General features: G+C 36.8%; 2 protein-coding genes across 2 annotated transcripts; both read right to left on the reverse strand.

Moving 5' to 3' along the window:
* Window positions 1–275: 275 nt before the first annotated feature.
* On the reverse strand, window positions 276–3,246 carry LOC105962331 (RNI-like superfamily protein). The gene is made up of 2 exons (XM_012986627.2): window positions 2,696–3,246; window positions 276–1,429 (listed from the first exon to the last, which is right to left on the reverse strand). Exons 1-2 carry the CDS (start codon window positions 3,045–3,047, stop codon window positions 537–539), a joined length of 1,245 nt encoding a protein of 414 aa, XP_012842081.1. The 5' UTR covers window positions 3,048–3,246; the 3' UTR covers window positions 276–536.
* A 12,288-nt stretch (window positions 3,247–15,534) lies between these two features.
* On the reverse strand, window positions 15,535–21,562 carry LOC105962329 (sodium/hydrogen exchanger 2). The gene is made up of 16 exons (XM_012986626.2): window positions 21,005–21,562; window positions 19,967–20,258; window positions 19,725–19,843; window positions 18,958–19,055; window positions 18,581–18,637; window positions 18,394–18,440; window positions 18,115–18,309; window positions 17,971–18,017; window positions 17,684–17,750; window positions 17,465–17,565; window positions 17,253–17,354; window positions 17,003–17,135; window positions 16,849–16,911; window positions 16,665–16,748; window positions 15,934–16,355; window positions 15,535–15,851 (listed from the first exon to the last, which is right to left on the reverse strand). The coding sequence occupies exons 2-15, from the start codon at window positions 20,138–20,140 to the stop codon at window positions 15,978–15,980; spliced, it is 1,665 nt and encodes a 554-aa protein (XP_012842080.1). The 5' UTR covers window positions 20,141–20,258; window positions 21,005–21,562; the 3' UTR covers window positions 15,535–15,851; window positions 15,934–15,977.
* Window positions 21,563–26,946: the final 5,384 nt, after the last annotated feature.

Here is a 26,946-nt window from a genome sequence, read left to right on the forward strand (position 1 = left end):
TCATGCAAATATATCCCACCACATATGAATATTTTGTTTCTGGAAAATAGACACAAGTACCATGAAATGCCATGAAGAATATTTAAATGTAGCAGCCACGGGTTTAATTAAACAATTCTCGAGAAAATTCAAAACTCTTCCATACTAAAAAATCATAAGCGAAAACATAAGAGAAAGGTCACAAAATAGTAATGCGAGAACAATGCATTAATTTACAATGATGTTATGTCTGATCAAATGCCCTCATAGAAGTATATCCAGTCACAACAATAGTCTGTTGAAATAAAGCCATTGACACCAAACAAATCACACAGTAAGAAACCGTTTGCGTACAGAATGATACAAGGAATAGAAAATCATCTACACCATAACATAAATAAAACAAAGGTATCAGTGAATAATATACATATGTAGTAACCGGTTTGTTGAGAAACAAACAAGAAAGTAAAAGAAAAGAACTTGGGAAGACATACTTTAACATCAAGAGGGCGGCACCTTAACGAGTAGAAACCAAAACGGGACATCCAATTATATTTTCAGCGCAGCAAATCGGGTTCTACTAAGCTCCCAGTAAAATTAACCTTACATCCATGTGGAAACTGTAATCCAGCCTCATGGCATCGTAGTTGAGTTACATGTGGGCATGACCGCACATCGAGATATTCAAGACCTTCACATGACTTCAAAAGTTTGCTCATTCCATCAACGGTAATCTTCTCACAGTTACTTACCCTCAAAATCTTCAAACTCAACTTACAATCTTCACTCCCTAATCCTTGAAAAGCCGAGTCGGTTACCTCTTCACAGCATCCAACGTCAAGAACCTCAAGATTCCGGCACATTAAAAATATGCAGACTAAGGAAGTATCCGATACTTTTAGGCACCAATCCATGCGCAGATTCTTGAGACTTCCATAACATGCGAAAGCCAATGACTTTATGGCATCATCCGATAAGTCCCGACATCCACCAATTATGAGTGTCTCGAGATTTTTGCAATATTTGGCCAGGGACAGTATCGAGTCATCCCCGATCTTGTAGCAATCCAGCAACTTCAGTGTTCGCAGTGAGGAAGAACATGCTTTTGATACATTAGATATACCAATATCTCCGATATTACTGCACTTATTGAGGTCTAAATGTTTCAATCTCTTACAACCCTCCGCAAGGGCAGTGAGACCAGAATCGGTTAAGTTAGTGCATCCTTGCAAACCTAACTCTTCAAGATTATTACAGTTCATGGAAAGCGCACTTAATAGAGAGTCGGTAATAAATCTGCAACCCATAACATGCAATGCTCTCAGGCCATGGCAACCCTTAGCAACAGACGACAGCCCCTTATCGGTTAGCTTTCTGCAATAGGATACATCTAGGGACTGCAAACATGGAAGCCCAGATCCAATTGCTGACAACCCCTTATCTGTTATACCTGCTAAACAACAATAACTCGTATAATCGACTATCTTCATACATAAGCCAGGTGTAAAGTTACATATTTTGAGAAACTAAGCACAAGAATTATTGATAGAAAACTCATTTAACTGAGTCAGAGGCATTACAATCAACAATACCACAGAGTATAAGAGAAGGTTTAACAAATAGAAGCGCCCCTTTCGCTTTGTTTCTTTACTTGAACACCTATCCTAGTGTTCTTTGATTCCATAATGTCAGGGTGAACTAAGATAAATAACACATGCCCAAAAAAAATTAAAAAAAGATAGATAATTGTCACATTCTCACTATTTATTATTGCAAGAAAGTAAAATAAACAATAATTAAGGAAAAAAAATAAGACAGTTGAGAACCCCTCTTCGTCATTCTTAATTGAAAAAGATAATCTAATGAAACATAATGGAAACTTCTACCGAAACTGGTGTGCCTATTGGAGGTGTCCAGTCACGAAAAAATTGCACTTCCACTTGTCATTCATGGGTTGCTTCAATTTGGTTAAATCAGGTTTCGGCTACAACTTTCCATCATTGTCGTTTTCTTCATTACACAATTTAGGTTACTTTATTAAACATGGTAATGAAAGAAATTCTAAAGGCTGACTTTACCCGCCTGTGAAAGGTTAATAAAAGCTGCCAAAGTCCTTGTAAAATTCACAGGCAGACTACTACACGGTCATTTAAAAAAATATGCAAATGACACCAATTTGAAATTATGCTTGACACTTGCACGATTTGTTTGAAAGGTGTTTACGGCTGTCTAAGAACATTTTTAGCATTATGACTTGACAAAATCTCCTCTTTGAAACGGATGTAAGTGAAAAGTTTTATATTCCAAGCACACTACTTACTACTGATGAAACATTCTCTAAATAAGCGGTTCAGCTTATTGAAAAGAAGAACTAAGAAGTGCTCTCCACAAACACATAATTTTTTAAAGATTGTTTCTTGCCAATTAGATCAAATTTCAAAACCAATTCAGAATCAACTGCCATCTTATTCACCAACTGGAAACCATACCAAACTTCAGAGGAGATAACCGAAGGGAAAAAAAGAAAAGAAAAAAAGAACCATTCAAAATTGAAAACAAAATCAAAATCCTAGGTCAAAATCAGTTCTTTAAAACAATTGTCAGAAGAAACAAGATCATAAAATTCAAACTCTACAAGATTATGCTCACTCTCAAACTGAAATATAACAAAAAAAAATAGTAAGTAATTAAAAAATATGCGTTGCGACGATCGTACCTTTGCAGTTCTGTAAGTTGAGAAGGCGGAGGGAGGTGAAGGCGGCAGCAATTACAGAAAGATCGGAATCGGTGACGCCGGGATAAAAGGAGCGAGATAGGGATTGAGAAAGGTCGAGCTCAGAGAGGCGCGTGAATCTGGCAGCTATACGGTTGAGCATGTGGGGGCCGGCTCGAGCACATAGCTTTCTTCTCTCGGTGCTCTGCAGGTGGAGCCACCTCTTGCACACGAGTCCAAATACCTCCTTGTCTTTGTCTTCTTCAAGCTTCGACAGCACCGCCCGTAGCTCGTCATCGCCCAGTCTGTTGTTTATGCACGCGCCGCTCTCTTCGGGCTGAGAGGTGCGTGACATGGAGGAGGAGGAGGATCTCGACCCTAATAATTGAAAACGTTTGGCATTAATTTGCAACGACAAAATAGTTTTTAGGGGTTACTTACTGGTCAAACCAAAGTGTAAAATGCTGGTAGCTGCCCGATAGCATTCTCAATTTTATAAACTTAGAATGCAGATGAGTCCCTACAGTAGATAGGTGAAAAATTACAAAATCCTTTAGCATCCGTTGGTTTCTTGAAATTGGACTGTGGTATGCCTAATTAGGCCAACCCAATGGGCTTACAATTTATTTACCTACGGGGCTACGAGCCCAATATTAAAGACCACAATCACCGAGGCCCAATCACCTTCAAATAAGGTTTGGCCCCAACAATCTCATCTAAAGCTCTCATCTAAGCTATAAATAATCATTTGAACTCATTCCTCAAGGTACGTCCTATTAACTGAGCAATACTATCAACTGTATTCTCTGGACTATTTCTATGATTAGCACGTCTAACTTGAACGTCGGAGGGATTTCCGCTGGATCAACCCCCGGCTTAGTTCATGTGTGTTCATTCTGCAGGTATCTCAAGGTCATCAAGCTCGTGAGCCTGTGATCCGCTCTACTCTTCCAGCTCATCAAACTTCAACTATCTAAGGTGATCTATCTCAAGCATCATCATTTTGGCGCCGTCTGTGGGAAGGCAAACAAGATCACGTAGCGCGCAAGATGGCCTTGAGACATCTGCTCAGGGGAGTGTGACACTGCTAACAACCTCGCACCTCGTGGAGGCTCTGGCTTGCCACTTCCTCCTTCCCATGCTTGGGATCCACCACGAGACCCTCCTCGTGATGTCCCACTAGATTCTCAACAGGATCCACTTCTTCCCACCCATCGATCGGTTCAGACAACCGAGGTGGCCCTTCAACGCTAGCAAGGGTTATCGACTCCCTGGGGGCTTACTTCTGCCCCCAAAATATTTCGTTCGCCAAGGGTTATCGACTCTCTGGGGGTTTACTGTTCCCCCTATACATTTCGTTCGCCAAGGGTTATCGAGTCCCTGGGGGCTTACATCTGCCCCCAAAATATTTCGTTCGCCAAGGGTTATCGACTCCCTGGGGGTCTACAGTGCCCCCAAAACATTTCGTTTGCCAAGGGTTATCGACTCCTTGGGGGTTTACAGTGCCCCCAAAACATTTCGTTCGCCAAGGGTTATCGACTCCCTTGAGGCCTACCTCCGCCCCCCTCTAACGGTTCAGATAACCGATGAGGACATTCAGCGTATGATCGCAGAAGCTTCAACAAAATCAACTTCTACTTGCCCCTCTAACGGTTCAGATAACCGAAGAGGACCTTCAGCGTATGATCGCTGAAACTTCAACAGGATCAACTTCTACTTGCTCATCTAACGGTTCAGATAACCGATGAGGACCTTCAGCGTATGATCGCAGAAGTTTCAACAAAATCGACTTTTACTTGCTCCTCTAACGGTTCAGATAACCGATGAGGACCTTCAGCGTACGATCGCGGAAGCTTCAACTCGGGCCACTGAAGCAGTGGCACCATACATCATCGCAAAGGAAGCGAACACTCCCATCGCGTGGCCCTACTTGGTCCTCAACATGATCAACTTCTCATTGCTCCTCGAACGGTTCAAATAACCAAAGAGGACCTTCAGCGTATGATCGGCAGAAGCTTCAACTCATGCTGCCACTGTCACTGAAGCAGTGGCACCATACATCGCTATAGTAGGAACCAACGCTTCTCCTCGCGAGGCCCCACTGGATCCTCAACAGGACCAACTTCTCCCTGCTTCTCGAACGGTTCAGATAACCGAAGAGAACCTTCAGCGTATGATCACGGAAGATTCAACTCATGCTGCCACTGAAGCAGTGACACCATACATCGCCATAGTAGGATTCAACGCCCCTCATGCGGCTCCAGTCGTAGCACAACCACCACTATAAGGTAACGCCCACCAAACGAGTGTGTCGTGGGCATCTACTTCGAACCTTCAATTCCGAATACAACAACTCACTCATCGCGGAGAAGCGCGAACTGTGCAACATCGCCGAGAAGCACAAACTGCCGCAACATCGCCCATGTTCACCTCGGAGAGCCAACACCTCTCCTTTACGAGCTCCTCATTCCAATGATGTCAAAGACACTTGGAGTTCTTCAAAACCATAACAGGGTTCGTGATCGCCTCACCTAAGATGGGAGCTATCACACCTCAAGGTTAGGCATCTCATCCAAATGGTTGGACATCTCGTCACAAGGGTGGTACATCCTCCCTACCTTTGAACTCCAACAAACTCACATCTCATCCTAAGAGTTGCGTATCATCTCTCTACCCTCAGGATAAGAAATCTCCAAATGGGGTGGCTATCAAAAAAAAATAATAATAAATAAAAATTAAAAAAAATATCGGGCACGATTCTCGAGGCAGCCACGGGCACGATTCCCGAGGCAGCCACGAGCACGATTCCCGAGGCAGTCGCGAGCACGCTTCCCGAGGAAAAAAAAAAGAATCAGTCATGATTCCCGAGGCATCCCAGGGCACGCTTCCCGAGGCGCACGTGGGCATGCTTCCCGAGACAAGCGCGACACGCATCCAGGGGCACGCGCGACACATATTCCGATGCGCGCGCCCGACACGTTTTCCGAGGCGCGCACGGGCACGCTTCCCGAGGCGCGCCGACACGATTCCCGAGGCAAGAAAATCACGGGCTCACTTCCCGAGGCACGCAGACCGCACGCTTCCCGAGGCGCCCGGTCGGCACACTTCTCGAGGCAAAAAAAAAGGAAAAAGTGAATGAAGCAACATGCTGCATCACCATCACACTCTCTCCATACATTAATACCGCACGCGTCCCGAGGAAGTCCCTATCAGCTCCTCACTCTCTCTCCCATGCATTCAATGCACGCAGACCTCCCCATAAATTTCTTAACAGGTCCACACTCTCTCTCTCCATGCACTACATGCGCGCGTGCTCCCCCCATGTGCGCTAGTGAGCGCACGGACCCCAAGTGCGCGCGAACTCAGGCACATCAGCGTCCTACAATGCGGGCCGCCTCTCCTACCTCGTAGCGCGCGCATATCTGAGGTCGCGCGCAACTCTCAGTATTCTACCTCAAATCGCGTGAAGAATTTGACGCACTTTACTAAATCGCGCGAGAATTTCAGTGCGCTCCACTAAATCGCTTAATAATTTCACCTCGCTTAACCAAATTGCGCGAGCTCTTCAACGCGCCTACCAAATTGCGCTTGCTATCAAACGGATTAATAAAAAATATTATTTCTCCACACCACACCAACGATTAACGAAACACTACAACACCGATCTACTCTCGACACGATCCGGTACCCGTTTCAACTTGGCTCCCACATCGTCTCGAGAGTGGGGGGCTTGCGAGACAACTCCCACGATGAGCCAACTCGCTCGACACTACGAACCCGTTGAGAGGCAACTCTCACGAGAAGCCAACTCCCTCGGTTCTACGAAACCACACCGAGATAACTCCCACGAGGAGACCACTCGCTCCGTCCTATAACCCCTTGTGAGGCAACTCCCACGAGGAGCCAACTCCCTCAGGTCTACGAAACCGCAGCGAGATAACTCCCACGAGGAGACCACTCGCTCGGTCCTACAACCCGTTGCGAGACAACTCCCACGAGGAGACAACTCCCTCGGTACTACTACCCACAACCGAGAAAACTCCTACGAGGAGCAAACTCGCTCGATCCTACAAACTCGTTGCAAGGAAACTCCCACGAGGAGCCAACTCCCTCGGTACTACTAGCCACAGCGGAACAACTCCCACGAGGAGCAAACTCGCTCAGTCATATAACCCGTTGCGAGGCAACTCCCACGATGAGCCAACTCCCTCGGGTCTACGAAATCACAGCGAGATAACTCCCACAAGGAGACCACTCGCTCGGTCCTACAACCCGTAGCGAGACAACTCTCACGAGGAGACAACTCGCTCGGTCCTACAACACGTTACGAGACAACTCCAACAAGGAGACAACTCGCTCGGTACTACAACCCATAGCGAGACAACTCCCACGATGAGCCAACTCGCTCGACACTACGAACCCGTTGAAAGGCAACTCCCATGAAGAGCCACATCGCTCGGTAATAAGACTCGTTGCGAGACAACTCCAACGAGGAGACAACTCGCTCAAAGCGACCTCAATCCGCACGTTCCTCAGTCGCGCGTCATCCAACGCCCCAACAACTTCGCTGCGAGACAGTTCTCTCGAGGAGACAACTCGCTCACAATTCACTACACAATCACAAGCTTAAGTTAGCACGATTACAACCCTAGAAACACTCAGAGATATTATGGGAATCTATATAGCCTGGCCAGCTCGATTACTCAAATTTCTCTACTTGTCTTCGACGGGTCTTTCATTAAAACGTGGCCACGGTCCAAACATACTTACGACCCGCGAGGTCTAACAAGGGGCACGATCCCCATCCAAAAAAAAAAAAAATATTGAGAGCCTGATCCACTCATCAAGTACATCAAGCACAAGGATATATGTAAACACATACAAGAAACGCGTCAAACCATTGACAACGTCAATAAATAACAACTCCCACGAGGAGATAACACGATCCGCGCTACCAGATCGTCGCGGGACAAAACCGACGACTCAAGTAACTTACATCGCGACAACTTGGTCGCGCTACGCGCCAACGCGCCTGCACGCCCCTCCGACACCCGCTTCAACGCGTTTTCGCACACTATCAGGCCATACGCCAACAAACGACTACTACAATTTTTACTCTCGACACGATATGTCATCCATTTCAACATGGCCCCCACATCGACTTGAGAGTGGGGGGCTTAATGATATGCCTAATTAGGCCAACCCAATGGGCTTAGAATTTATTTACCTACGGGGCTATGAGCCCAATATTGAAGACCAGAATCACCGAGGCCCAATCACCTTCAAATAAGGTTTGGGCCCAACAATCTCATCTAAAGATCTCATCTAAGCTATAAATAATCATTTGAACTCATTCCTCAAGGTACGTCCTATTAACTGAGCAATATTATCAACTGTATTCTCTGGACTATTTCTATGATCAACACGTCTGACTTGAGCGTCGGAGGGGTTTCCGCCGGATCAACCCCCGGCTTAGTTCATGTGTGTTCATTTCGCAGGTATCTCAAGGTCATCAAGCTCGTGAGCCTGTGATCCACTCTGCTCTTCCAGCTCATCAAACTTCAACTATCTAAGGTGATTTATCTCAAGCATCATCAGACTGATTCACCGATTTGTCCGACTAGATCTAGTGATTGATTCGTTAAAGGGAAACCCGTGATAAATCTCTGGCCCGGGCTCATATCCATTTTCTCCCTCAAATGCAATTTGGCCTCGATAGGTGGTATATTGTGAATATTCAAAATCCTAGAAAGCCCTTCAATAGTAGTCAATTTATGAAATTGCAAGTATAAAAGAATTTTATTGCAGAATCCATTTTTGTAAACCTAGTTTAGCGGTGAAAAACGAAATCAGCTCGTCAAAAGCTCGTTTGGGATTTTTGTATTCTATTTAAGCCGAGGCTGAACGGAATCTCGTGTTTGTCGAAAATTTCGAGTTGATCAACATCAACAGATGACTATGAACATTCGGTTCTAGATTTCCGTCAAAGTGTTAGAGTAGGTGACCAACAAGCCAACTTGTGGCTGTGGTCTTTCTCTTTTCCTTGTAATAAAACAATCGTTTTTCGTTCGTAATAATAAAATATCTTATTTGGCATTCTATATATGTTATCCCATGCAAGCAGCATAGATATAGTCCTAACGAGTTACTCTATTACTGTGAGTTGATCTAGTAGAATCATGAGATAACTCAGCAATGTAATGTAACATATACATGTAAGCATAACTTTTTTCTATCTTTAATTTACAAATATTGGATGCTTGAAGCAATTGCATGATTTGTGGTTTTTGGCTATGGTAAGTGACTAAGTGCTTTTGAATTTTGAGCTTGCGAATGCCTAAGAATTTTCATTATAATTACAAATTCTGAAAATGTGAAGTTGGTCATTAATCTATGTGATGAGATGCGGTAGTTGAGTTTTTTGCTTACGATTAGATTTTGCTTGAGGACAAGCAAACGTTCAAGTTTGGGGGTGTGTTGAGTGTAGATATTACACTCAATACGTTTACTTTACGTGAATCTTTTGTTTAGATTTAATTATATTTGTGCTTTAATTGATTGATTTTGTGTTTTATAGGTGAAAAACGAGAATTAGGTGTCCATGAAGGAAAAAAGATCAAAAAGAAAGGAAAAAAGTTGCAAATAAGGAAACAAATCAAATTGGAAGAAGGAATCCCGCCACAACTTTGACAGTGTCCACCATTTCAAGCATATCTCTTTCTTACGAACTCCGAATTAGGTGATTTTGACGGCATTGGAAAGCTAATTTCAAGGGCTACAATTCTTATTTACACAATATTCCAAAATTCGGACTCCAACATGGCACAAATCGACGAACAAATCCTGGTGGGGGAAAGTGACGGAAATTGATTCCTATTAGGTTTCCACTACTTCCTTATCAAGAAAAGCCTATAAAAGCAACAAGTCTCTACACCATAAGCACGAAATTTTACACCACAAAACGCGGAGAACGAAGATCAACGAAGACTCAAGCATAGTTTTTCTTATTTATTTTATTTATTCTATTTTGTTTATCATAAGAATTACGAGTAGCTAAGCTTTTAATCTAGGATTTTATTGGAACCCTATGTGGGGATGGTGATCCCGTTTTCTTGAGATTATGCAATTATGATTTTATGATTATTTCTTCTACTTGTTATGATTGTTAGTGCATGAACCTGATCAATTTATGTGCTTTAACTGTGATTATTGGCATTGACTCGACAGAGCTATTTTGATAATTAGACGGTAGGTAGAAGAGCCTTCGAGTAGTTTTCATCGGATGAGTGTGTCAATTGCATGTGGTGTCGTAGACATACAGATATCACCTTAGGTAGCCATTTACGAGACTTGTTAGTTAATGCTTTATTCATAATTTGTTTGCATAGACATATAGTGAACCGTTTATGAATAATAGACTCACAATACGCGCGACAACGGGTTATGAGTAAATTAGTGTCTCGGGTTAATAATCATGAATCATATATTTCATAATTGAGGGGTTTTGGGTGAGCAATTCTTGCATAGGGGGAAGATAAAATCCTAGATCCGTTTTTATATTGATATTCTCTCGTGTTTATTTGCTTTCCTAATTAGTTTAATTTATTTAGTTGATTAAATTTGACAACCTTGCGTAGGCTGGATAAAAATCATAATTGTTAGAATTTGGTACTTAGGGTTAGATAATTTGAGTATTCCCTGTGGGATCGACATCCGACTCTCACGAGTCCACTTTTACTACTTGTTTGCGATACGTGCACTTGCGTGTTAGGTATTTAGCCCCAACAGATACCTTATTGAGTCCATATTTCTTCTATCAATTAGACAATCGAGCGAATAATGCGGCAAATACAAAACTTAGAGCTTGACCCGATCTCACTTTCTTTGACATATCTGTTAGAATAGTAGACTAACAACCTCGCTTTTATCTATTTAAACGATCAAAGTTTAATAAAATTTATTTATTTAGTCATATATGAGAATTTGTGTGCGTGGGTTTTAAGTAATTTTAATTAGATATTTATTAATTTTCAACTAACATTTATAATTATCATAATTATCATAATCACCACCATTATGATTCAATCGTATATATTCTACTTTTGTACGTATTTTCGTTGAGAAAACTTACCACAACATAGTCTCATTTCTACACACATATAAAATTATAAATATCACTTTATCCAAACATATTCTCATTTTTCTACACAAAAAACAATACATCTATTTTTTCCATCAGAAATTATGAAAACTAGAAAATCTCATTAGAAATATAACCAAACATCCTCTTACTCCCAATACCGTTTTGCTCATCTCAAATAAAAGTTTGTAGAAAATTAATATCAATTCATATAAAAATCAGATGATGATTCCGTAAATAAGATTGTTCCTAAAATTAATTTTTGAACAATCGAACAAAATCTATCTATACATATTATAAAAGTGGGAATGTAGTTGGTGTTTCTTCCCTTTTTTGTACGTACAAAATTACCCCACAAAATATACTTCAAAAATCATATTTTAAGGGCAATAATATAATTTACACTAATGCTATTGCTAATAATTAACCTTTTATCATTCATTGTGTTAAGAATAAAAACCGGTCCCCAAAAACTATCGTGCATTTATAGTACAAAATATAAACCATCACACAATACTAATGCAATTCGTGGAAGGAATTCATATATTTTTATAAAATGGCACTTCAATACAAGAAACCCAAAGTTCTTATGATTTAATTTAAAAAATTGCAACTTTATGACAAAAAACCCAAAATTTCTAATATGATTTAATTAAGGAAAAATTAGCAAGAACCCCCTATCTAGAAAATGTAGTTAAAGAAACACCCCAAATAATTAGAGAAAATCCTCTCAGCTAATATTCCATCCAAGTGATATTTTCATAATTCTAAAACTACCCGTATTTGATTATAACTATTTTAACCCTATTATTTATCATTTTTCCAGACCTTTTTTTTTTCCTCTGCGCCGTTTCTCTCGCTTCTCTTCTCAACAGATCTTAGACCACTATCTCCCTCTCCGCCACCGCCATGGCCTAAATCACGAACAACTTCTGGAAATCCACGGCGTAGACTATGGCGACGACGCGGTGGAGGATCCCGCGCTCGCGAATACCTCAAGTAGCGTTCCGATTACTCAAAGTTTCTTGAGTTGTGAAGATTTCTTATTTGTCGCTGCAATTATGGAAATTTAATTTTATTTTGCTACCTCTTTGGCGGTGGTCATGAAGAAGATTGGGTTTGGGTGACTTTATTTTTTGTGGTTTTGATGGTGGTGGTTTTGTTTGGGTTGGTGGTACGGGTTCTCATTTACTTTCTTTTTCATTAAAAACCGTCATAATATGAAAGTGTGGTGGTGGTGGTGTGGTGAGGCGGCGGCGTGGTGTCGATGAGGAGCAGATCAAGGATTGATTGGTAGATCATGCGGAGGATGGCACATGTAGAGAAATTCGCGTAGGCTGAACTCTTAATCGACTATGTGTTTTTTTGGTAGTCGATTAAGTTAATCAACTATGCACTGGTAGTCAATTAAGTTAATCGACTATGCTTCGGTGGTCGATTAAAGTGTTAATCGACTATGCTCTGGTAGTCGATTAAGGTTACTTGATTTCATTTTCTCATTTTTGTGTATTTATTCCGAGTTGTATAAATCAATTACAATTTATGTATATTATTTGTTACGTAAAAAAAATGTCGATTTTCATTTTTACATAGTTGTGTTTTTTATTTTTATTTTTAGTAGTCAGTTCCTTAATCGACTATGATGATATTTCATAGTCGATTAATATATCGGATAGAGAAAAAAGTAAAATACGAAGAAAAAAAAAGGCTGATGAGGTGGCAGAGACATAATTGGTGATAGTGCTGATGAGGTGGCAAAGACATAATTGGATAAATGGATTTTTTCTCAAATAGTGAAAAATAGTTTGGGCTCTCTCTATTAAAAGAAGTATTTAGGAAGTTATATCAAAGAGCCCATTTAAATAAAAAGATGTTAACTCGGGAGTCATGTTTCCTTCCTTTCATTTCTCTCCCGTTCCTGAACCCTAGAGTTTGATAAATAGATAAATTTTAACAGATAATTTAAAGAACAAATTCTTGTAATCAAAACTGAAATCAACCTCTATTAATAAAGTTAGTAAGTTATTTTACTTATATTTCATACTTTTTCTCTTCGAAAATTAATTTTTATATTAATAATTTATGTAATTAAAATATCTTTAAAAAATAGTATTTTATAATATAAAAATGGTTAAAATTCATTTTGCACCCCTGTACTATGCGAAATGTATCATTTACCCCTCCTAAAGTATAGAAAACATCAAACGCCCCCTATTTTTTTTATTATCGATGGTCAAACTTTTAACGGTGTTAAATTTGAGCGAGAAATGACTATTTTACCATGCTTTATGTATGTTATAATCCTTAATTTGTTTAATATTTATTTTTGTGGATTGTCAACGATTTTTAGCGTTCATTTAAATTAGGATTTTTGTCGATTTTAGTGTTTGCTTTTTAGTGGTTTTCACTTTTATGTTTTTGGGAGTTTCGCCATTATAATATGAAACCTTTGGCTTTTTATTTGCAATTCTCTCATAAGGTTTTATTTCAATTTTAGATTTTCTTTAGATTTCAGGGGTTTTTAGTTTCTTTTTGTGGGTTTTGCATTGATGATCTGCAAAGCTTCATTTTAATGTATTCGACTTTTCAATTTTTTATGCATAAAGAAAAGAGAAAAAAGTTGAATATAGTGAAAAAAAAATGACTATAGATAAATTATTTTTAGTGATGAATTAGTCTTCGTCACAACAAAAAATGAATTCTGAAATATCGAATACTGACCTAATAGAAGTAAAATTTGTCGCAACAACAGTACACACCTAACCCAGAAATCACCCACGTTGTTTCTTGTGACAAATTATTATAATTGTCATATAATCACATTTTATGTGACAAAATCTAGTTTCGTCCCGTATCCACTACGGGTGAATTTTTTAAAAAGCGTACCCGCCCATTAGCAAACGGGGCGGGGCGGGACGGGGCGGGTTAAATTGCCATCCATAATTTTAATTTTGATGCATGGGATACAATCATTATCAAAAATAATTATATTTAGATAATTTTCTTTTATATGGGCGATATCAATTTTGTCACAAGTCAACCTAAACTCCAAACAACGTAGTCTCATATTTAGAAGACAAATCGTCACATAGATAGTAAATAAAGTATTCAAAAATTGAGAGGAAACTCTGGTGGGAAATGATTTCTTTTTCTGGATGAATAGAAGGGACGAAATTAGATGAATTATTTTTAATGACGAATTAGTCTTCATCACAACAAAATATGAATTATGAAATACCAGATATTGACCTAATGAAGTAAAATTTGTCGCAACAACAGTACACACCTGATGTGTCTAATCATAATTAGGCCCATAAACCTAATTAAGATTAGGCCCAAATTGCCCTAATTAATCTAATTGTGTGTGTAAACTCAATTAGATTACTTTTTACCTTTAAAATGACAACACATTGTCCCACATCGGATTTCTACAAAAGTCCTACTTATTCATTCACCTATAAATGTATGTTTCATTTCACATAGGAAGGTACACTCTAATTCGGCAATTAATTATTATTATTTGCTTATATTATCACATCTTCTGACTTGAGCGTCGGAGGATAATCGCCGGGCCAAACCCGGCGTGTCATCTAGTGTTTCAATTCTTTTGTAGGTTAACGAACGGAACAATCCCTTCGACTACCTCGGACACGTGGCAGTGACTCACGGAACAATCCCTTCGACTACCTCGGACACGTGGCAGTGACTCACGGTATTCTCTATCTTTGTGGGCAACCCAGAAACTACATCTTGTCACATAAAATGTGATTATATGACAATTATAATAATTTGTAATCACATTTTATGTGACAAGATGTAGTTTTGTCCCGTAAAGTTTCTGGTTATGTACAACTTTGTATTTTTTCACAATAGCTTGTTACTACTGTGACAAATTCGCAATTCGTCACAAGATGAATTTTTTTTTTTTTTTTTTTGTAGTGGTTTAACTTATCTCATTTGATTTACTTAGTAAAATCGTAAATCACGTGCGTAGAATCTTCTACTTCGTCTATTTAGTAAAATTGTAAATAACGTGCGTAGCACGTGGTACTTACTAGTCACAATAAAAATGTATATTGAAGCACATGTTTTTTGCTAAAAAATAGTTGAAATATTTTTTTTTTTAATATTATTCAACACTGAAATATACGATATAAAAGATTTTCATATATAAGGAGTCAAAAAATTATATCACCTAAACATTGTTTCACTAGTGCTTCAACAGTCGAGCAAAAATCACAAATAATCATATATTATTACACATGCTTTGTTACAAAAATACCCAAAATTTTGAATTCATTTTTATGATTTTTTAACTCCCATATGTATAATATAGAAAACGTTATATGTAGCCACGAAATAGTTCATCTAAAAACATTTTCTTTATTTTTTTATTAGTTGTGCATAAATCACAAAAGAATCAATCATAACTATAACATATATTTGTTTTGCTAAAATTAACTTAAATGTTCATGTCTAATTTTAATATTTTTCTTAAAACTCAAATATATGGTATATAAGATGTTTATCGACAAATAGTGAAGAATTAGTTCTTCTAAAAAATTAATAACTTTAACTGTCGATCACTAAATTATTGACAGGTAACTTTTATCTCTTTTAAATGCAGTTAACTAATTTCAATGAATTTTTCAATTAGTTCGAAGTAGTTATAATCCACGAAGGCAGATATCATAAGTTCATATTTAAATTGTGAAAACTGTCTATCAATAGTTATAAGAAAAATGTGTTTCTAACATAAATATACATACAGATTTGGTGTTTCTGCAAAACCAGAGCAGGAGTAAAAGGACAGAAAAATGAAAAAAAAAAAAAAAAAACCCTCTCAGAGCTCTCAATTTCAAGAACTTCTCAACACATATATAATTCCGGGTCATTAAATTAAATAAATTTGTTTTTCAATCTATATACTAATTTACACCCTCATCACTTTGTAGAAAAGTGAAACGAAACGAACTTCGATGATCGGAGTAGAAGACCAAAACTGATTGTTTTACCAACCTGCAACATACAAGAACCTGACGAATTACTCAAGCACGTAACCAAATCGAGAAAAATAAAACTTTAAATTTTATTTACCAACCCGCAACAAGCCAAGGCTAGTGAATTCTTGAGATGGAAATGCCATCACATTTTGTTTTCTCCTTGCCAGCTATGCACACTTTGTTCAGTTGGCGATCCCGGTACATACGGAACAAAACCACGCCCACCAAAAACAGGACGCATAAATGAATCATCAAATTTTCTCCAATAGTAGTGTACAGTACGTGTCGGTGTGGTTAATAGCATACGTAAACTGCTTGGGCGAACCGTATTCTGACATTCCCCACGAGCTTGCAAATGCCCATTGTCGTCAAATAGTTCGCCTTCAGAATCCCGACTTTCACCAAGCAATGGCACATGGAAGGAATTAGGTGTCACTGGCTCTGATGATAATGATCTGCATAATTGTTTCGACGAGGGCATCAATAACCTCACGAGAGGCTTTGTTATCAAGCCAAAGACCTGCATTGACAATATGACCAATTAAGATAAAAAAAATGTCTAACAAAGTCGAGTATTCTTTTTCTTGTTGACAATATGTGATTATCTTATGTTTGGTTTTCGTGATTATTCAACACTTGCACTGGGTAATATCCTTGTAGTTAAGTTTGGACTATATATCATTAATATGATCGAATAAAATCGAGGACCTTCAACAAATCTTGATTGTATTGTCAATATAGTCCTATCCCGAGATCCAAACGAGGCCTTAGAATACATATTCTTTGAGTTACAGTAACTACAAACTTGTAGGAGTTTAAGATGCCTTACCACAGTGCTGAAGAGTACAACTGTTATGGTACTGGTAATCAAGAGGGCGTTCCCGTGTAACTGAGTGTGACCTTCCCTAGTAAACTGCACCAAGAAAAGTAACAAAGTAGCATTAGTATTTACTAATTAGTACTAATTACTATCAAGTTTTGTGTTAGAATACAATTGAATATGAATCGTTTACCTGGTTGTAAGCAAGTGCCATTGATACAGCGCCTCGCATAAGGCCGGCCCACCATATGGTAACCTGTTCAATAGCAATTTGCAACATTAGTATTAGTTGGGCCGAGTTAAAAAAATCTTGCACTTGAAACAGAAAAGATAGAGCAAGCTCATACTTGCTGCTTAAACTCGATTTTTTCAGACTTCTTGGTCAAGTTAGACAAAAATGACAAGGGGAAAACGAAGGCTGCTCTGCCAGCTAGAACCAATCCAAGTAGAGTTGCACTGACGGAAAGTGAAGTTTTGGGGCTGAAAAATGAAAAGAGATCATCAATTCTACATAAAATCCCCACTTAATAGCTAACATGCATCTTTATGTGTATGTCCGTACACACATACTCACATAGAGACACACAAACTACATACCTGTCACTGACGACCCTCCACTTCTCAATGTCTAGAGCATCCATGCCGACATAAAGAAATATAAATATCTCAGCAACAAATGACAATGTCGCAAAAGTATGCCTGCATTTTGGCCGAAGATATATTTCAATAAGAAAAACTAACCAGTAAGTATGTATGAAAGGAAAGAAACAACTGATTAAATGTTTTAAATCTTGAGGCATTAGTCATACTTAGTGGTAATTCTCGAATTCTCTGTCACATTATGCCAGGTGTAGTGTGACATCACAATTCCGCAGAAGAAAACGGTGAGGATGCCGCTTAAATAGAATAACTGCATCAACCTTTGAGGTTAGAAAGAGAGTTCAATCCAATGACTCAAAGCCCCTGCGTTTATAATTAGAAGAGAGTGCCAAGTTCAAAAAGTTGCTTCAAATTTGTCAGAAACTTACTTCGGCCAACATATATGATAGGTAGGCCATGAGCATCATGATAGCAACCTCACGATCTGTCGAGTGCCTGTAATTCAATCAATGAATTAGTACAATGTTTTAGCATCAAAATTTTCAGAAAAAAGATTGTTAAAATGTTGCATAACTTCATGGTTTGGTTCGTCAAACAAATGAACCAACTTGACAAGTGTAACCTGTTAGGTATTTTTATAAAATTTATTCATTCTGGGAAATTTTAATTTCATTTTAAGTGTAAGCGCAAACACATTATGCGTAATGTCACAAACCTTCCAAAATAGAGCTTCTTTATGATGTATGCGCTAAGTAGTCCAGACTGCACAACAAAACAAAGATGTTTGGTAATTGAAATAAAAGTATTCAAAGAACGTAGATTCACTTCCAAATGAGAAAGAAGAGGAAAAGAGACTCACTACAACTCCCAACACAGTGCTCGAGATAAACAAATAGATAAAATTTCCGAGTAGCTGCAACGCCACACCGGTATTGAGATGAGACAGGTCGAAATCTTGGACTGCATTGAAAAGCACCACGGATGTTGCGTCATTTACAACGCCTTCTCCAAATACTAGACTGTACAGTAATGGTGTCTCGTCCTGACTTAGCACCTGCAGCATTATAAATGGGGTTTCATGAGGCCATAAAGACATTTCTTTGTTAAGACATCACCGGAAAAAAACTGCATAACTCACCTGTAATGTGCAAACAGAATCTGTTGCAGCAAAGATAGCTCCAATTGCTGGAAACAAGCAAGTCCCGTTCGAACAAGGTTAAGGTAATGTCATAATAAGCATGTGAGTTTGTGCGTGTGTGTGTGTGTGTGTGTGTGTGTGAGAGAGAGAGAGAGAGAGAGAGAGAGAGAGAGAGAGAGAGAGAGACCAAGATAATCTCCAATAGCGAGACCAACATCCATTTTCTCGAAGAAGGCAATAGCACCTGCCACAACAACAAAATGAGAATTATCGCTTCAGTGAGTTGTTACTCATGCATGTTTTCCTCCAAAAAATAATTTAAATTTGCGTGATATTCAGATGTTATATATAATATATGATGATACACAGACAATGGCTATCAATAAAAAAAAAATTAGCAATTGAAGAACTATGCATGAGGTCAGCTATGCTCAAGTCGTCCAGCATGCTCTTTCACAAAAGCAATTTATTTTTCCAGTTTTAAAATAAGAAAGGTTAACAGTAATAAGGTTAAATCTAGTATGTAAGACTTCAGCATATAATCTAGTAGAAGGCCATACATACCTAATGATATAATGATGAAGGATATCAATGTACCCACAGCTCCAAACAACATTATAGTCATGAAATTGCGAAAGAACTGCTTCTTTTTAACCTGAAACCTGATTCATCGTAAACTCAAAATCACCAAAAAGAATATGCAGGTCACCGGAAAACTGTTTTATACATATGATATTGATAAATAAACATACTTTGAATACACCAAAGTTGAGGCTTATAACACTAGCATTTAAGAGTGGATAAATCGAGTTCACCTATCACTCAAAACACAAATACAAGTATGATAAGAATGCTCTCAGCTAAAGGTTAAGATCAGGAAAAAAATGAGTAAACCAACTTTTGGCATTTAATGCTTTCAGATTTTGTCATTCTGCACTTTACTATTTGTCGGTATCGATAAAAAAAAATATTTGATTTCATCAATTACATCCCGAGTAGTATATGAAGGCAGAAGCCGGTTAGTTATGAATGCATACATAATGGTGCAACAGTGCTCCTGAATATGACAATCATGGATACATGTTCATTTTTCAGAAAAAGAGCCACGATATAATTCAAATGAGAAAAAGTAGTTTTCATAAAAGAGATTTAAAGTGAACATAAGAACCATTTTTTTCATATCACATATTCGCAATCGCTTCACAAGTTATTCGTTGCAAATTCTTAGTTATCTCCTCGTTAGGATTTGCATTAAAGTGTGCCCTATTTTTTATTGTTTTTACGGTCAGAGGGTTAAAACGATTTTTTTTATAAAATAAAACTTCACTTACCCGGCATTAAAGATGATTGGAGGGAGTAGATAAATGAAAAAAAGATCCTCGCTGAACACCAAAAGATGCGAGCTTTTTCCTCCACTTATAACCAAGATTAGAACCCCAGTGCCAACACCCTGTCATTTAAGTTAATACCAACCACGTAAAAATATTGAAAAACTCATAAATATCGAAATATATCATTCAAACCAAAATCCACTTAAAATGCATATCATATTTATATGGATCAATTAACTTACGATTATGAGTGCAGTAATAGATTCATTCATCCAACGATTTTCTTCCAATAGATGGCCAAACACAATGCATGCGCAGAGGAGCGTGACAAATAGTGTAATCGATACAACGGAAGCGTGGTCAGAGGTTGACAGATAGATATCTGTCTCTTTCATACTTACCCAATCAAACCCCATTTTGTCAAATAGTTAAATTGACTAGAGAATCTTCGGAAGCTCCACCGATTTTTTTGATATTACGAAATTTCAAGGATTACAACAATAACTTCAAATCAACTCAATTTGATGAATTATCCTATAATAAGAATAAAAAGTACTGTCCCATAATTAGTCACAAGATCAATTAAAAATAACTAATCTCAATTTCACGTGCATATGTCTTTAAAACATCTTCATATAAACATATCATACATTTGTACTCACATATGGCAGATACATGTAGTAATACCCAATGCTATATGCATTTACTACATCGATATTAAAATTTCTGTATAATTAAGTCGATTGATAAACAATTAATAATTTGCAATGCTCGAAAACACAACTATAAGAAGTAAGAACATATAAGACAGATATGCGATTAAATAATGAGGGGTTCGATTCAACAAAACCACATAAACTTCAATAAGCCGATCAACCAACCTAAGTCGGTAATCTTCTTATAATAAATTTCGCAATGATGTATCTGATGACACGAGACGAGATGACTACCCAGCTGTTTATTACATTTCAAAGCTAGGCGATCTAATTTTTTTTTTCCTTTTCCTATTTATTTATGTTGTAATGTTTTTTTCCAATAATTAACCAAAAGATTAGCCTGTTGCGTAGGAAAAAAATAACCATATTAAGTTTATTGATGATGAAAAGGTGGTATAGCATGTAGTACGGTAACATAACACATAGCAAGAGGATTATAGATCAACAGACAAGAAGAAACTTTTTTTTTTTTTTTCTCATATACAGACAGACGTCTTCCAAAATCATACGATCACAAACAAACATTGTGCACATAAACTATTTCCCCAGAAGCAGCAAATTTACCGGCGGAGTTCGAGAAAAAGCACATCAAAATTCAAATTTGGAACTCCGCACACGATTTTATCTTCCAGGCTCCAAATGCAAACCGAATTGTCAATAAAAACTGCTTTTCTGTTCAAAGAAAAAGCACTTTCTCCCCCCCCCCCCCCAAAAAAAAAAGGAGCTCGACGAACGCGATGAATCCAAGACAAAAAGAGCAGTCAAATGGAGCTCCAGCCAAACACGGATTTAAATCCGTGCTTTTAAGAAAAATCTTCAACTCGCGTGATAAATGCAAAAGAAAAAAATGAAGTTTGAATAATGATTTGTTCCTTCCTTTTTTTTTTTTTTTTTTTTTTGCTTATTGGAAAAGGCAAAATACAGAGGAGAAAATTGAAAGAGGCAGAGGAGTTTTCAAATAATTCAGCGGATTCAAAAAGTTCCCCTAATTAGAGAATCTCCCGCAATAATGTGTTTCAACTTGGAGTCGGAAAAAATGTGGAATTGTGTGTCCGTGCGTGTGTGTGAAAGAGAGGGAAAATAGACATATAAAACGGAGGGAAAATTCAGCTATTTTGAGAGGAGTTAATCCTTATTTTAGTAGCTGAAAATAGTTGATTTTGTTTCTTTCATTTTTGGGCAGTAATACCCCACATTTTGCGGTGTATTAGAATTGCTGATATATATTTTCTTGGGTAAATTACAAACACCCCTGAGGTATGGTCAAATTACAAAAATCCCCCTCTTGTTTGGATAAATACATCTACCCCCTCAACTATGATTTTTTCTTACACCTCCACCCTTATTGTGCCAAATTCAACATAATCATCTAGATTCCGTGGAATGTGCTCTAGTTTGTACTCGTTTTGTGTAAAAATACAGTTTCCGATGCACCACAAACTGATATATACAAGCTAAAAATCGCATATTATGATCATCTTGCTTCATAATGTAGAGTTTGAATGGGATAAAACGGGTACACAAGTGATAATATTCCATATAATCTCGAAGATTCCACTAAATTTGAGGAGGTGAGGGGGTGGTTGTAATTATCCAAACAAGAGGGGTGTTTTTGTAATTTGACCATACCTCAGGGGGGTGTTTGTAATTTACCCATAATTTGTTCTACGGATAGACTCTCCATTATTTTTCCTTTTTTTTTGACCCATTTTACTGTGAAACGACACTGCTTCACTGAGTTCTTCTACTAACTTTAAAAGTATGAATAATTTTTGTTTCTTAACATTTTTGTGCTTTCTATTATGCCCATAATAACAAAGTTATACTTATACCATCAATTAATTAGGGAATTTTGTAATAACAAAAATGAAAATAATAAATTAAAACAATTTAATAATACAGTTTAAATATCAAATTTCTTTTCATGTACTATATTTATATTAAAGTTAGAGTTTATTTTCTTCTTATATTTTTTCCTTATATTGAAATTAGCGATGTAATTTATTTTGTATGAAACTGTATTTGAAGAGCTTTATAATGATATGACCATATATATGGAAAACATTATTTTAAAATAAATTATTTTTTTAAGTTAAGCAGTAGATGCCTAAAGTAGTTCAAATTAGTTCTCATATAATTTTTATCACATAAATCCCACAAATACGAAAATGCAATGAAGTAAACTCAAAATAAGAGTTTATTGCAATTACTACCCCTGTGAAAAGTGCAACGGCGTGATTCCCCGTCAAAAATCAATTAGCAAATACCATCCTGTGGTAATTAGTCAAAGTTGTATAGGTCCCTAGGCCGAGTTCGTGTTGTTCACGCGCTGTTTTTGCGGTTGTTACTGGAATTTGCTAGAATTTACTGTGTGCAATGACCTAAATACCCTTACATCATGTCTCCTCCCTAAAATTCACGGTATTATTCCATCTTTTCACCCATTTTCTCATGTGCCCTAGAAAAACGAATTTCACTTCTTCTCTTCAATCAAAGTTCAACCATGTCTTCTTGCTCTTCAACCACGCGTCGAGGAGGAACAACTCGAGCCCTCGCATAGATTTGAGGTATCCAATGTCTCCATTATGTCGATGCAAAACAAAAGCCTCAATACGGGTTGTTGAATCGATGACGAAATCTTCTTTTGGGATGTTATACTATGCGTGTGAATTTCGTAAATGCAAATTTTTTGAATGGTGTATTCCCAATCGAGCAACTTGGGAACCAATTGGGGTGAAGGTACAATATCAAAATTGGTAGGATAATGAAGTGGATGACCATGAGGCTGAGGAAATTATCTCAAAAACTACATTTGTGGGTGGAGTGGTTGAAAATAATGGAAGCAATGGAAATAATTTGCAAACTTTGTTGGTCATATGTGTAGGTTTGTTTGTAATGGTCATAATTCTTCTACTAAAGATTTAGGGGTGTAATTACATATGTTTTTTGTTTGTGCTTGTCAATTTCCAATATTATTGTAGTTTGTTAATGTTGTTATGATGTAATGAGAATGTAATGACCTCTATTTTGTTGCTGTTTGTTTCAATTATCAATATGAATGTAATGAACTCTATTTTGTTGCTGTTTGTTTCAATTATACATTAATATGAATGTAGTTCGTTTGTTGTTTAAATAAGATGAATGTAGTTTGTTTTAATCCGTATTATCTTGTTGTTTTTCAAATGTTGTATTAGTGGTTATTATTCTTTTTTTTTCAATAATTGAATTAGTTGAAGATTATTTCTTTACGTTTATTTGAATATTGTATTATTATAATTAAATTATTATTATTATTATTATTATTATTATTGCTACTATTTATTATCATTATTTTTATTATTAGTAATACTTATTATTAATTATTAATATTAATATTAATATTAATATTAATATTAATATTAATATAGTATTATTATTATTATTGTTATTATTATTATTGTGGTTGTTATTATTATAGTGGTGAGAGTGAGAATTGAAGAAAAATAATAAAAGACCCAACAGTTGATGACGACGTAGGTAGATGGAGAGGGAGGGTCCATTGGAGATGCTCTCATAAATATGCATGGGCTTCACTCGTGGCGAGAAGAATTAGAGTAAACGGGCCTCACTGGCCCATCGATTCATTTGTGTCAAAAAGCAAAATGAAGTGATTTACGCGATAGTAAAATTACGAATGTCGTTCATAATAGTCTTCTCTTTCTCTCTCAAAAAACACTCAAATCCACCCAAACCCCCAAAACCCCCAAAACCCCCAAAATTCACAAAAACCCTCAACCTTTGTCACAAATTTCCAAATCCGAAAATCTCGTCAATTTGAAAGGTAATTAATCATCTAAAGTAAATATATATTGAATTTGTGGTTAATCATATGAAAATCCCTAGAAAATCGCGATTTGGAGTTGTTGTTAATGTTGGATTTTCGATTTTTCCATGCCCAAAAGAGGCGTGTGAAAGCAGTTTCCACGCCTAAACCAAGCGTGAAAACTGCTTTCACACGCCCATTTTGGGCGTGGAAAATTGGTTCGGGCGTTTGATCCAGATGTCGGTCAGGTCTGCACGTTCGGTCCAGGCGTGCAGACCCCTGACCAGCATCTGGACCGGTCGTCCGGTTCAAATTTTTTTTGCCCAGTATAAATGAAATGAATGATTATATTTAAAATAAGTATCATTTAACAAATTCGTTGTAGCCTAGTTCGTCAGGAGACTCGTTTGTTAAACAATAGACCCGTGTTCGAGTCTGGCAGCAGCGTGCATATATGAATTTTGCACTCAAACCGGACGCGGAAAGCTGTGTTGCGCGCCCAAACCGGACGCAGGAAGTACTTTTGCGCACCCAAATCGGGCGTGGAATACCGGACCGGGCGTTCGATTTGGGCGTGAATTGGGTTTTTTCGCGCCCAATTTGGTCGTGCACTCATTTTTCTTTGCAAATCGCTACAATAACATGGGTTTTGGAACGATTTCTATTTTCTAATATATACATGATTTTTTTGATTAAAACTCAGTCTGCGCACCCAAAAAGGACGCGAAAAGTTGTGTTGCGCGCCCAAATCGGGCGTGGAATACAGGACCGGGCGTTCGGTTTGGGCTTTTTCGCGCCCAGTTTGGTCGTGAAATGTATTTTTCGGCGTCCAAATTGGTCACGGGTCGCATTTTCGCGATTTATAGAACAAAAACAAACAAATTTTACCTCATTGGATTCCGTATCCCGATCCTCATTCGGTGCACTCATTTTCCTTTGCAAATCGCTACAATAACATTGGTTTTGGAATGATTTCTAATATAAAAATTATTAAAAATAAAATTGTAGAGAAAAAAATATAAGTAAAAAGTGAATTATTTAAATCCGCATTCGTAATTTTGCCATCGTGAATATCACCTCCCAGAAGCATAACACATAATTTTGTTAACAAAAAGAAAAAGCCTTTACTCCGCACTTCATAGCGTGGAGTCGTTCTCCTTTTCTTTTCCCCAGGTTTTTTTAACAAATATTGTTGTTTTTTAGTTATAATTGATCGTGTCGATAATCATTGTCTTGTTTACAAATTCAATTAAAAAAATCGAGAAAGAGATATTTTTTTTTTTATTTCACCAAGAGAGGGTAATGTTAAATTTGTACTAGGGGAATAAAATTTGTATTGCAAATATCACCCCCTTCACAATAACTCTAATTTCACTAGACATATAATTAATAATATAAAAATACTTCTAGGCAAAGCCCATATGGAATATAATAATTAAACCAATTTCCTATAAGAACAAGAAGTGAATAGCTGTGTTTTATTATATTTTGCCAGTAAATTTAGAGAGGGATATGTGTGTGGGCATGTGGTGAATGTATGCTGAGTTGTGTCATTAAGAGGATAATTACAAACTACTGAGAGTATTAATTACGATTAAATCTCCTATTGAAAAAAGTCATGCCCTTCATGAGAGCTAATTGTCTTAAATAAAATAGTTCAGTATACAAACTTATTTCACTTATTAATAATTTTGTGAAAGTGTTTTATCAATAAAAAAAATATATAAAAAAATAAAAAAAATTGGGATTTGTTTGTGATACAGAACTTGTGAAGCATCCATCATCAAGGTTCTAGAATCTAGAGTAAGAAACTTTTGACTTTGCCATATTCCGTGATTTTTTTTCTACGCATTTTATTCCACATATATATATATATATATATATATATATATATATATATATATATATATATATATATATATATATATATATATATATTAAAAAAATCCTACTGTTCTTGAGGGCAATTGAATTTTTGTGCAACATTTTTATTTTTTTGTTTTCATCATTAGTTGGGATGTATGTCTTATTTTTCCAAGGGGCTACTTCTCTATATATTGAAGTATGATTGAGATGTTGTGAAATTTGAATGAAAATATTTTAAAGAAATAATAATTAATTTATTAAACTTGTTTGCATGTATAAAATTTTAGCTCTTATTTAAATTCAATGTGATGGGTTTCACATCCATTTAATTTATTTGAAATTATTTAAGACTATTCCTCAAAATTATATCCTTTTTTACATACTTATGTTCATTTGGATTCAAAGATTTCAAATGAATGGATATAAAATGATTTTAAATTGAAAAAAAAAATCTGAAGTGGCCATAAATGAGAATGAACTTGAAATGACTTAAAAATGAGAACTAATAATTTGAAACTAACTGTTAAATGACTCATTTCGAACAAAGTCAATAGATTTGTTAATATAGATTTTTATTTATTTATTTTGCATCTTGTGATTAAGTTATTCATGTTATGTGTATATAATGGGTAAACACCATATAATATAACATTTCCTGTTTATGAAAACTTACATCAATTCTACATGTATGTTTATTTTATTAAGTAAAATCTCCTCCTTTTTGATCTTTGAGTACATAAAATTCTCTAAATTTTTTAAAATAATAATTAATATATAATAGACTATAATACTCAAGAAATGATTATTAATTCCCATGTTATTGAATGTTCAGGTCGAG

The sequence above is a fragment of the Erythranthe guttata genome, chromosome 12 (genome assembly GCF_056151865.1).
Source record: "Erythranthe guttata isolate IM_541 chromosome 12, IM_541, whole genome shotgun sequence".
NCBI classification, from domain to species: domain Eukaryota; kingdom Viridiplantae; phylum Streptophyta; class Magnoliopsida; order Lamiales; family Phrymaceae; genus Erythranthe; species Erythranthe guttata.

Excerpts from the sequence above, each read along its gene's own strand:
- LOC105962331 (XM_012986627.2), bottom strand. The coding sequence starts at position 3,047 with ATGTCACGCACCTCTCAGCCCGAAGAGAGCGGCGCGTGCATAAACAAC. Across the intron at positions 1,430-2,695 it reads CAACTTACAGAACTGCAAAG|GTATAACAGATAAGGGGTTG; the intron begins GTACGATCGTCG and ends GTTGTTTAGCAG.
- LOC105962329 (XM_012986626.2), bottom strand. The coding sequence starts at position 20,140 with ATGGGGTTTGATTGGGTAAGTATGAAAGAGACAGATATCTATCTGTCA. Across the intron at positions 18,638-18,957 it reads CTTCATCATTATATCATTAG|GTGCTATTGCCTTCTTCGAG; the intron begins GTATGTATGGCC and ends TTGTTGTGGCAG. Across the intron at positions 16,749-16,848 it reads TGGCACTTGCTTACAACCAG|TTTACTAGGGAAGGTCACAC; the intron begins GTAAACGATTCA and ends TTCTTGGTGCAG.